Source organism: Bos javanicus, chromosome 21, assembly GCF_032452875.1.
Source record: "Bos javanicus breed banteng chromosome 21, ARS-OSU_banteng_1.0, whole genome shotgun sequence".
Lineage (NCBI taxonomy): Eukaryota > Metazoa > Chordata > Mammalia > Artiodactyla > Bovidae > Bos > Bos javanicus.
The window spans coordinates 47,052,843-47,066,199 of NC_083888.1; the positions used below are offsets into that span (position 1 = coordinate 47,052,843).

Consider the following 13,357-nt stretch of genomic DNA (forward strand, 5'->3'; position numbering starts at 1 on the left):
GTGAATAGTGCTGCTTTGGACGTGTGTCTTTTTGAATTATAGTTTTATCTGGGTATATGCCCAGGAGTAGGATTGCTGGATCATATGTCAACTCTATTTTTAGTTTTTAGAGGAATCTCCATATTGTTGTCCATAATGGTTGGACCAGTTTATCCTCCCAACAGTGTAGGAGGATTCCCTTTTCTCCACACCCTCTCCAGTATTTGTTATTCGTAGACTTTTTAATGGTGGTCCATCTGACTGATGTGTGGTGATACCTCTTTGTGGTTTTGATTTGCATTTCTCTGATAATTAGCGATGTTGAGCATCTTTTCATATGCCTGTTGGTCATCTGTATGTCTTCTTTGGAGAAATGCCTATTTATTTCTGCCCATTTTTTGATTGAATTGTTTGGGATTTTTTTTGTTGTTGAGTTGTATGAGTTGTTTGTGTATTTTGAAAATGAATCCTTTGTCAGTTACATTGTTTGCAAATCTTTTCTCCCATTCTGTTGGTTGTATTTTCATTTTGCGTATGGTTTCCTTTGCTGAAGCACAGATGTTTTTAAGTTTTATCAATTTAGGCAGCATGTTTGGCAGTTTCTTTATAATGTATATAACTTAATAGAGTACATAACTTTTAAAGTATATAAACACACACACTTATCATGGGACCCAGCAATTCCACTCCATGGTGTTTACCTAAGTAAGAGAAATGAAAGCATATTTCCACAAAATTATCTATAAACAAATGTTTATAGCAGCTTTATTAAAACTACCAAAAACTGGAAACAATCCAACTGTCCATCAACTGGTGAATGAATATACAGATTATAGTACATCCATGCAATGGAGTACTGCTCAGTGATACAAAGGAATGAACTACTAATCCGGGTAATAATATGAATGAATCTTTAAAAGCATTAAGTAAAAGAAGCCAAATTCAAAAGTCTGTCGACTATATAATATTTATATGATGTTATAGAAATGGGAAGACTATAGCAGTAAAAATAAAAATCACATCTCTGGTTGCCAGGAACTACATGTAAAGAAAGGACATTGATTGCATTATTGCACAAGGGAACATTTTGGGATAATGACAATATTCTGTGTCTTGATTGTCATTGTTATTACATAACTATATAAACTTCTGACAATGTATACAACTGTACACCAAAAAAATGGGTGAATTTTTACTTTGCCTCAATTATAACTCAACAAGCCCACCTAAAAAATTCATGTATGTATAATTTGTATATGTTATGAATGTTTTACTTCAATAAAATTTTTACCTGAAAATGTAAGTTTAAAAAAGATGTTATACTTTTGTACAATGTTTGTCTAAATCTATGACCATATAATCGTCCCTTGTTATCCAGAAGAGATTAGTTCTAGGAGCCCCACAGATACCAAAATCTGCAGTGTTCAAGTTCCTTAATTGGCCCTCCAGTATCTGCATATATGGAACCTGTAGATAGGGAGAGCCAGCAATACTTAGAAATTTTGACTCACTGTAGGCTTTGCTCAAAAATATATTTTAAAGTGTATGTTCACCATGTGTGAAGGTAATTATTAGCAATTGTCTGTGAATGTAGAGAGTATCATTTATATAAAGCTTGTCATTGTGTTGTTCACTCACTAAGTTGTGTCTGACTCTTTGTGACCCCATGGACTGTATCATGCCAGGCTTCACTGTCTTCTGCTATCTCCCAGAGTTATATAAAGTTTAGAAATGTATAAACAATCACATACATTATCTGTAAGTACGTAACTATATTGTAAAAGTATAAAATACTCTTGAAAATGATGAACCCAAATTCATGGAAATATTTCACTTTGGGGTTGGAGGGAAGGAAGGAAATGTGATTAGTGAGTGCAACACATGGGTTAGGATAAAAGATTTCTTTTTTAATAGAAAGCGAAATAGCAAAACTTCTTTTAAACCTAAAACAAAGTTTTTAATAGTGTATAAAGATACCATCAATATTGTAAATAGATTTATTTGGTTGTAAATATATATATATATATGTTTGTATATATATTTCTAGAAGGATATACAACAAACAGGTAACTTGAAATCTCAGAATATTTGTAGTTTGAAGATTGGGGGTGGGAGATTGACAAGTAATTACCAGAAATATGGGAAATATAATGGCAGAGAAACAGGAAAAATGTTTGCTAATTTTTATTGTTTTTGAGATTAAATATATTTTTGACTTGCAATGTGATGGAAAGAATCAACACGACTGAGTGACTAACACTCACTTTTCTTTCAATAATGAAACTAGGAAATACAATAGGTATAAACAGCACATGTAAATTAATTAAATTTTCTTACATTGCTTATACTCTTTGTGACCCCATGGACTGTAGCCCACCAGGCTCCTCTGTCCATGGAATTCTCCAGACAAGAATACTGGAGTGGATAGCCATTCCCTTCTCCAGGGGATCTTCCCAACCCAGGGATCGAACCCAGGTCTCCTGCTTGCAGGCAAATTCTTTACCTTCTGAGCCACCAGGGACATTACATTGCATATACCATAAATCCAACTCAAAACGAGCCTGTGCAAAAAAAGAAGAAACTCATGTGTCCAAGAAATGAATCTGGATCTGTCTGGTGTACAGGGAACCAGGATACAAATGATGTCTTCAAGGTTCAGTTTTCTTCTGGGGCTATCAGGATGGACTACTCTGTTTGAACAATCTAGACCATATAAGGACGCCTCCAGTGGCCCAGTGGCTGGGACTGCACATGCCCAGTGCAGGGGACCTGGGTTCAATCCCTGGTCAGGAACTGGATCCCATATGCTGCAACTAGCTTTTGCGTGCCACAGCTAAAACATCCTGTGTACCAAAGCTTAAAAAAAAAAAAAAGATCCCACATGTCGCAATGAAGGTCAAAGATCCCGCGTGCTGCAACTAAGACCGGCACAACTAAATAAATAAATAAATATTTTTAAAAAATTCTAGATCACATATAATTGAGTACCTGAGGTAGTGGGAAAGGAAGTTCATCCCAGCTGCCAAACAGGATCACTGTGCCATAAGGTAATGGTATTTACTCACCCCTAAAAAAAGTTGACCAGATAAATGTGTATCTGATAAAGTAGCGGAAGGAGCTTGTAAGGCCAGAAGGTTTATAATAGCTTTGAACATAGTCTCCAGTGCCTAGATATAAGATCAGACATTTGGAAGTAATAAATCAAATGGGTTGCCATGAAGCAACACCAAATCTTCATGGTGAACTGAGTGTAGGAAGAGGAATAAAATGTTCATTTTTACACAAAGCAAGGGAATTTAAGTACAGTTCTCACATCCCATTTTCATTGCAAAAATTTCTTAGGCATAATCTTTGTTATGTCTTTTTCATGCTACAACATTGCTGGTTTTGTTTTTTGCTTTGTGTTTAGGTTTGTTTTTTGGTTTTCTGCAGAAGTACCGGGTACAAAAGCTTAAAAATAATCATCTCAGGTTCTTAACACTGTCCCATTGTTATTTATCACATTCTCAATTACCTGTCAAATAGTTGATATTTCTTAAATTACATGCAACAGGATATCTGATGTTTTGTAAGTTGAATGTGAAATATTTGGGGGGCAATTCTTTTTGGTTTCTTATTAATCACAGTGGGTATTCGGTCATGCAAGTTACCCTTTCAATTACATTTTATAGTATACTGAAAATTAGCAAAGCTGTTATTATTGGCATCAAGAACCAGCTTTAAATGCTTTTTTAAAAATAATTTTTGAGACTATTTCATCCATAATTCTAGAATGTGACATGTTAAAGCAAGTACTTGAACATCTTAAATTTAATTAAAAGTAACTCTTTGTTAGGATTTGCTAGTGCAGATAGCTAATTAATTTGGTGCTTAATTTTTATATAAAAATTTAAACTGCTATTTTTTATAATTCTGCATTATTAAAATAGAAAAGTGGCACTGTTTAATGTTTATTTATATTACACTCATTAATTTTCCTATGATCAGATTTCACAGTTTATCTTATGACTTCATTCTTATGCAAGAAAATAATTTCAGTGAAATCATGTGAGTTCAGCAAAATTAATGAATTTCATTCAACCTCCAACTTTTGATTACTTTTTAATTATTTCCGTTAGTGCAGTTTGTGACATGTATGATTACAATTTGCTTCATGTTATCTATCAAACACATTTAAAGTAAAAGACAGCCTTTTTCATGCAAATTAAGCTTTAAATAAGCAAAATTAAAGTCTGACTTACCAGTACCATACTTTAAAAGGCAGGTTGATAACTTTTTTTGACTATGCTGGAAATTTTGGGAATGATGTTTGGAAGGTACAATTCTTTTAAAATTACTATTAAACTCTATTGAAAAACTGATTAAGACTCTTTAAAATTTGATTATTATAAGCCAAGATGAACAATAGCAACCCTTGAGTAAAATATCTCCAACATTCAAAATTACTGCCATTCTCCCTTTAGAGATTTTTTTTTCCCTGCAGAAAAGGAATTGAAGAGGTTAAATCATATCTGTAAAAATCAGGTTGTAGTCTTGTGCAATTTTTTTCATGTTACATATCAAATATGGCTTAACATATTTAGAATTTTCGGTGTTTCTATTAATAAAGTTAAAAGAAAATCTAGCGATCAGGCAGTGGAGCCACATAAAATTTATATGTGAAACACCCATTGTGCTTATCTCTACTCTAGATAGTGCTCTGAACCCATGTTCCACATTCTGAATTCTGTGTGTAAAGTTAAACATTGCAGAAAGGCATATATCTGATGATACAGATGAATAAGATTGAAGTTTAGTAATGAGCGAAGTTGGTAAATTAAATATGTTCATGTCTTTAATATTTCTGTTATTAATATAATCGAATTATTTTGTGGGAAATTATGAACCACTACTAAAAATACTGATGGGTTTTTAAACTCCCAGAAATTAAAGACTTCTATTCATACTATAGTAGTGTATTTAAAGGTACCAAACTGCTATTAAATTTCTTAAAATGTTAATTACTTGCAGGCAAAGTTGTTAGCTATGCAACAAGCCAGAGAAACCGCAGTTCAGCAGTACAAAAAACTGGAAGAAGAAATCCAGACACTTCGAGTTTACTACAGGTAAAATTCTTTTTATCCTGGGCATAAATAAATGTTAGTTTGGAAAATGTTTCTACCCAATTTTATAGTGGTGAATGAGGAAATACCTCAGTGAAATTAAACATCATACACTTAAGACATTTTTGTAATTTTAAAATGATTCAGGCATGAAATATTTATTATTCTACCTTGTTTCCTTCTGGTATTTGGTAAAGTTTAAGTTGAGCCTCCCATTATAAAATGGGAATTATAAAGTTTATGTAACTCTAAACCAGTTGTCTAAATGGAGCCTGCTTAGCTCTTGAATTATTTGCTCATCTAAATGGCACCTCTGAAATGAAGGCATATATTTTTAAAATAGTACATGAATACCTGTAATAACAGCCTTTCAACTATCACAGTATAAGAAGTTTCTAAAGGAACTCCACTAAAGGATTTTTAAGACTAATTTATGCTCCAAGATTAGTTGTCAAATTAATTCAGTAGGTCACACTGGCATTTTTTAATGAATAGAGATAGAATAGAAAATGTCAAGAGTGCAGTAAGGGTAAATATTGTTTTGTGACATTTTTGTTTCAGTTTTGTGTTGTGTGTGAGAGAGACGATTGTGTCTTGCTGCTAAGTCACTTCAGTCCTGTCCGACTCTGTGCAACCCCATAGATGGCAGCCCACCAGGCTCCCCCGTCCCTGGGATTCTCCAGGCAAGAACACTGGAGTGGGTTGCCATTTCCTTCTCCAGTGCACGAAAGTGAAAAGTGAAAGTGAAGTCACTCAGTCATGTCCGACTCTTAGCAACCCCATGGATTGCAGCCCACCAGGCTCCTCCACCCATGGGATTTTCCAGGCAAGAGTACTGGAGTGGGGTGCCATTGCCTTCTCCGGATTGTGTCTTGAGCTACATGTAAAATATATATTTTCATGGTGGATCATAGTTTTTTTTTGTAAAAGGTTTGAAAATGATGTACAAGGCACTGCATATTTTTAAATACTTATGAAGATTAAAAAATCCTCAAGTATGAAATGGAAGAATTCACTAACTAGAGCTGTAGGTTATTGAAAGATTTTTTTTAAATTTTGATCCCCTTCTCAAGATAACGTTCAGTGCATAAAATTCAATTAAATCAAAATCAGTTTTATTGAAATAAAATTATGAAGGTATTACATCATGATATATTAATGCACTAACACAGTAAATAACTAACAGCAAGTCTGTTAAAAACTGTAATTTCTAAGTAGTGATAACTATAAATAATATTTTGAAGATGACTGCAAACACTGAAATGTGACCTGAAAATACCAATGGTTTCTATGGACACAAAGTCTCAAGAACCACTAATAATACTACTGAAGATTATTGCCTGTGTTCATAATCATAAGAAATACTGTATTTACATGAAGAGTGAAAAATAAAGATAAAAATTTTTTCCCATCTTCATGTTAAGAATCCATGCTTTGAAACAGTGTTATTTGATGTAAATGCTAAGTGGTTATTGTTATGGGTTGAATTGTGTTCCTCACAAAAATATATTGAAGTCTTAACCCCTAGTGCCTCAGAATGTGCTCTTATTTGGGTCTAAATAAGGTGTTTAATGGAGAAGGCAATGGCACCCCACTCCAGTACTCTTGCCTGGAAAATCCCATGGACGGAGGAGCCTGGTAGGCTGCAGTCCATGGGGTTGCACAGAGTCGGACACGACTGAGCGACTTCACTTTCACTTTTCACTTTCATGCATTGGAGGAGGAAATGGCAACCCACTCCAGTGTTCTTGCCTGGAGAATCCCGGGGACGGGGGAGCCTGGTGGGCTGCCATCTACGGGGTCGCACAGAGTTGGACACGACCGAAGCGATAGCAGCAGCAGCAGCAGCAGCAAGGTGTTTAACCGGAGAAGTCGATGGCACCCCACTCCAGTACTCTTGCCTGGAGAATCCCATGGATGGAGGAGCCTGGTAGGCTGCAGTCCATGGGGTCGCTAAGAATCGGACACAACTGAGCGACTTCACTTTCACTTTTCACTTTCATGCATTGGAGGAGGAAATGGCAACCCACTCCAGTGTTCTTGCCTGGAGAATCCCAGGGATGGGAGAGCCTGTTGGGCTGCCGTCTATGGGGTCACATAGAGTTGGACACAACTGAGCGACTTAGCAGCAGCAGCAGCAGCAAGGTGTTTAACAGAGCTAATCAAGTTAAAATGAGATCATTAGCATGGGCTCTAACCCAATATGACTGAAGTTTTTATAAAAAGTAGAAAGTTAGCCACAGAGACACAGGCATAAAGGAAAGACTATGTGAAGACCCAGGGCAAACACAGCCTTGTGCTTGGGGAGATGTGAGATATCTACAAGCACGTGAATACCAAGGATTGGAGCAAACGCCCAAAGCCAGAAGAGGCACCAGGAGGGTTCTCCCTTACAGCCTTCATGGAAAACACAATCCAGCTGAAACCGTGATTTTGGACTTGTAGCCTCCAGAACTGTGAGACAATAAATTTCTGTTGTTTTAAGCCCCCTAGTTTGGGTACTTTGTTACAGCAGCTCAGGAAACTAAGTTACCAAATTCCAAGTATGTTTGGTTGATGACTGACCGTGGGGAATCATTTGCTTGCAATTAGAATCAGTAGGTACGTGGGCAAGCAGAACCCTGGTAGTAGTTGAAGATGTCAAATCCTTATTTTTTTTTTTTAAGAGCATGAATATAACAGTCTTTCCTCCCAGGTGGTGCTAGGGGTAAAGAACCTGCCTGCCAATGCAAGAGACATAAGAGATGCCGGTCCGATCCCTGGTTGGGAAGATCCCCTGGAGGAGGAAATGGCAAACCACTCCAGTATTCTTGCCTGTAGAGTCCCCATGGACAGAGGAGACTGGCAGGCTACAGTCCATAGGGTCGCACAACTGAAGCAACTTAGTACACAATTGTATATTTTACACTAGTGGATTCTCAGCTGTAATTATGCAATAGGATCACTTGAGGAGCCTCTAAAAATCCTGATCCCCATCCCATCCCTGACTGATTACTTCAGAGTCTGTTGGAGTAAGACTCTGCTTTGGTGTGTTTAAAGCTCCTTAGAAATTCCCATGTGCATCCAAGTTTGAAGGCTGCCAGTTTAAATGCACACTTCAGTTAGCTGCATTAAGTTAGGGTTACTTCTTGGGAGAATAACAGAAGCCTTTATTAAGACTTATGAATACTGTGTGGTTTGTGCTTAGACCTTGGCTGTTGTGTATGGTATGTAGTCTTTTCACCCCATTGATAGGGAGAGTTTTTATGGCACCCTCTCCTGCCATGAGGTAGGTCAGCAGGTGTTCTGTCGTTAAAGCAACAGTGTCCAAGAATGCTGAGGGTGATGTGCTAATCTTGCATAAGTTGACCTTACTTACTGAAAAACAAACCTTGATACTCCTTCTCTTTGCTGAATTGCAGAGGATTATTGAAAGATTTTTGAAAATTATGTGGATTAAACATTTATCTTTCAAAGACTTTTTAAAATCTACATGAATCTAACAGAGCTACATAACCTCTTTTAAATAGTTAACAATTATTGGCTCAAAGATAAGCTTCACAAAGACCCCTCTCACTGCTACTTTTTTTTTTAATTGCTGATAATGTGGTAAAGCTACAGAGATTTTCAGTTAGACAGCCCTGCCTTGTGTAACCTTATATAAATGAACCTCTCCAATACCATTTTCATTTTATAAAATGAGAATTATAGTACCTACCACATAGAGGTTTTGTGTTGTTTTATTTTTTATGGCCAGGCCACACAGCTTGCAGGATCTTAGTTCCCTGACCAGGGATCAAACCCATGCCCTCATCAGTGAAAGCACAGAGTTCTAACCACTGGACCACCAGGGAATTTTCTAGAACTGTTTTAAGTACTTGCAACCCTTCACACAGTGTTTGGCTGATTATTAGTGTTCAACCAATGTTAAATTCAGAAAACTAAGATCATGGCATCTGGTCCCATCACTTCATGGGAAATAGACGAGGAAACAGTGGAAACAGTGTCAGACTTTATTTTGGGGGGCTCCAAAATCACTGCAGATGGTGACTGCAGCCATGAAATTAAAAGACGCTTACTCCTTGGAAGGAAAGTTATGACCAACCTAGACAGCATATTCAAAAGCAGAGACATTACTTTGCCAACAAAGGTCCATCTAGGCAAGGCTATGGTTTTTCCAATAGTCGTGTATGGATGTGAGAGTTGGAGTGTGAAGAAAACTGAGCATTGAAGAATTGATGGTTTTGAACTGTGGTGTTGGAGAAGACTCTTGAGAGTCCCTTGGACTGCAAGGAGATCCAACCAATCTGTTCTAAAGGAGATCAGTCCTGGGTGTTCTTGGAAGGAATGATGCTAAAGCTGAAACTCCAGTACTTTGTCCACTTCATGCGAAGAGTTGACTCATTGGAAAAGACTCTGATGCTGGGAGGGATTGGGGGCAGGAGGAGAAAGGGACGACAGAGGATGAGATGGCTGGATGGCATCACCGACTCGATGGACGTGAGTTTGGGTGAGTTCCGGGAGATGGTGATGGACAGGGAGGCCTGGCGTGCTGCAATTCATGGGCTCCAAAGAGTCGGACATGACTGAGTGACTGAACTGAACTGAACTGAATGTTAAATTTCTTTTTACAACAAGAGGTCAGTGAGGTAAGAATAGAATTAAAAACAATATCACTGAAGCCAAGGAAGGAGATTTTAATTTAAAAAATTTTAAAAAGTCAAATGTTTCTAAATGGTTAAGATATGAGCAAAAAGTATCCCCTTTGTTTGAAACGAGGTGGCCATTATTGACATCTATAAGAGTAGTTTTAATAGAGTATTAAGTATAGAAGCCAATTTTTTTGTAAGTTCAAGAGTGACTTGAGGGAGAGAAGAACTATCAGTTTGAGTGATCCTTGAAGAAACCTGAATAAGAAAGATGTTATAGCTAAGAAGAAAGGAAAGTGGGTTAAGGATTATGTCTCTTATTTTTGAAAAATGGCAGACATTTGAACATGTTTATGACTCATTGGAAAGAGCCAAGAGAGAATTGTTCTAGAACAACATCCCCCCAAATTTAAAAAGAGATGGAATTAAGAATCTGTAGAAGGGTTTGCCTTGAGCAGGAAGATGGTCACCTTGTGTTTATAGACAGGAGTAAAGGAGATAAGAATAGCTATGAATATAAATAAATTTAAGCTCACAGTTAAGTTTCCTTTTCAAGGTATAGAAAACATTCTGTGAGGATATTCAGGAATTTATTTTAAATAGAATAGGAATAAGATCCCTGGAATGTAGAACTCTAGGAAGAGAGAGGCAATTTCCAAAAACAATAAAGTTTAAATTTCCTGGAATCCCAGATTCTAATTTAGGTGAAAGTAAACAGTATTTCTTACACACCCAAATAGATGGTGGTTACAGATCCATACATGAAACACAACTAGCTCATAGAAGTAGTACTCTTTTTTTTTTTTCTTCAAAGTTTCCTCTGCTATAGAAGACAGGGGGAAGAGTTTCTTATTTATTGTGAAGAAAGCTAAGACTGACTCTAGTTTTCATGTATGTTTGCATGTGTATATGTATGTCATAACAGGTAATGTATTTTTTAAAAAAAGTTTAAGAAAAAATGCACTTTTAGTTATTCAAATCAGTTTTACACATAAATATATATACATATATATATACACATACATGTGTATGGTCATATCAAAGAAAGTTGCTTATCAATAACTAAGAAAAAATACACTAAGAAAAATATAGGAATAGGACAAGAAGCTAGAGCCAGGAGTAAGTCAGCTTGCATATTTACCATGAAACGGCAAAAGAATAAGCCTCAAGAATAATTCTGTCTTAAACTTTCCGTCAGCCAAAGCAATAGAGGATATGTGATCAGTCATTAGTGTTAGGGGCATATTAAAATATGCTAATGACTTTTATTCTTCCTGATACTGACCTTGAAGTGAAGTCACTCAGTTGTGCCCAACTCCTTGTGACCCCATAGACAGTAGCCTACCAGGCTCTGCCGTCCGTGGGATTTTCCAGGCAAGAATACTGGAGTGGGCTGCCATTTCCTTCTCCAGGGGATCTTCCCAACCCAGGGATCGAACCGGGTCTCCTGCATTGCAGACAGACGCTTTACCGTCTAAGCCACCAGGGAAGCCCATAAGATATTGACCTTATTCTTTCTAATTTTTTTTCTAAAAAGTTGTTTTTTTAGCTGGGTTACACCAAGAGCTACTGTTTACTATAAGCGTTTCATTTCCCCGAGTGGGAATAGAAATATGGAAGTATGTATTAGGAGATTTTTCTATTCTGTTTGTTTCCTTTGAGTCCTAGAAGACTTTGAATACTGAGAAAAGGAAATGTTGGCCTGTGTCCTTTGGCACAGTTAGGGACGGGGCAGGTGAGGTGAATGGGTAGCGATAGTAAACTTACCAGTATAAGTGATGGCTCCTTCACATTAAAGCAGAGAGGATAGCAGGAGAGGAATCAATGTGAAGGTTTCAAATAAATGTTATTATTACAAAAGTGCTATTAGTAAAGTGTTAGTGCCTTCCTTTCTGCCAAATACTGAATTCATCTAACAGCTTCATTAGTGTAAATCTAAATTTTCATCAGGGAAGAATCTTAAACTTGTAGGAGTTAGATTTGTATTTAGTAATGATTTTTTCCTGTTCTTTAAACCTGTAGTGCTGCATTCCTAAGCTCAGGAGGCATAATAATAACAAACTGTTTTCTAATCGAGAGAAACCCTAAGTTTCAATGTTTGCTGATTTTATAGTACTTCTGTATTTACTTCTGCTTTAAAAAAGTGTAAATTCAAGTGTGTAGATAGGAATTAGATCCTGTTGTTCAGTGCCAGTAGACTAGGATTTAATATACTCATAATAGCAGCAGATTATATTTTAAATTTTTGTTGTTTTGTTCAATTCCAAGTGAGAAGTTGTGATGCCTTTCAGAACATGGCAGATTTGACATTCTACAACATCACAAATATTGAATAGTCTGCTTCATATTTTAAGGTGGTATGTTTCCTCTGATTGTAATAGTATTTTTGTAAAAAATTAAATAGAATGCTTGAATGTTTGGCATAGTAAATACTGGATTAAAAATAAATCCTACTTACTGGGTTCATGATATACTACATTTCTAAGTCATAAAAGCCACAAAGGCAGAAACCATGTCAAATATACTCAAAAAGAGGGTGGGATGCTTTTTTTTTCCCTACATTCTTTTTATAAATTTTATTTAGTATGGGTCCCTTTTACTACTTATATATATATTTTCTGGTCTTTATATATCCTGTCCTTCGTAATCAGAAATATTACTGACTGTCACTAGGCTCTGGCTGGGTTTGGGATGTGTGTGTGTGATGGTGATGGTGATGGTGATGGTTATGGTTTCTCATTCAGTAGTGAGAACTATACATCAATAAGAGTCAACGGCATGCAAACTCTAGCCATGAAGCAACATTTTTCTCAATGCAAATCCCTCATCAAGAGGAGTTGAACACTCAATCCTGAACTCTTAGTTCTGTGTTCTAATTGGACTACCCAGTGACACAAACATTTTGTTATATCTGTATTTTTATTGGAATTAATTTTCGTGGAACTGTTTTATGGAACCATACTGCCAAAACAGTAATAAAAAATCAAAAGAGCATCTTTGCCATTAACCAAATTTTTTTCTGATATAGACAAGCTCCAGGCTTTCTAGGCTTCAAGTTCTTTAACTTGGACTTGGGGATTTCTCTAGTTCTAATATTCTGTGACATTTCTAACCATTTTGTATGAAGTAGATTAGATTTTTTTGTTTAGTAATATTTGGAATTAAGAACTAGCTTCTTATACCAGTGAGTTGCACCTGTTTGTGAATAATCTAAGCCACTTACTATGACAATTAGGGAGATGATTTTTTTTTAATGTTTTTGAAAACTATAAAGTACTGTGCCAAAGAAATGTATTAATAGTATCATTGATCAAAATACTTTAAATGTTTTTGCTTTATTGACATATAAGACAATTAAATAACTACAGAGGCTACCAAAATATTTTATGTCTTCTATGACTTTGAATTTAGAAAGACTTTTTTTTTTTTTTTGCATTACTTTCACTGTTTTCTGTGCCTTATTTTAACATGAAAGTTCAACATGTATAGCTCTCAACTGCTCCTTTTTATTCTGTAAAATGGTTCAGCTTCCTCTTTGAAGAGCATTTAACAAAATATTTTGCCATTTAATTATCATGGATAGCAAAAGATCCAGACTTAGAATGGGCCTGCTAATTATAGATCCTGGAGTCTGCCATCTATTAACAT

The 13,357-nt window shown here is 36.1% G+C and overlaps 1 protein-coding gene across 2 annotated transcripts in view; it reads left to right on the forward strand.

The window, feature by feature from the left end:
- Positions 1-13,357, forward strand: part of MIPOL1 (mirror-image polydactyly 1) — a 306,156-nt gene that overhangs the window by 193,148 nt on the left and 99,651 nt on the right. For both annotated transcript variants that reach the window (XM_061394947.1, XM_061394948.1), the window contains one exon: positions 4,990-5,084. In XM_061394947.1, the coding sequence (XP_061250931.1) occupies positions 4,990-5,084 (95 nt within the window). The remainder of the gene's footprint in view (positions 1-4,989; positions 5,085-13,357) is intronic.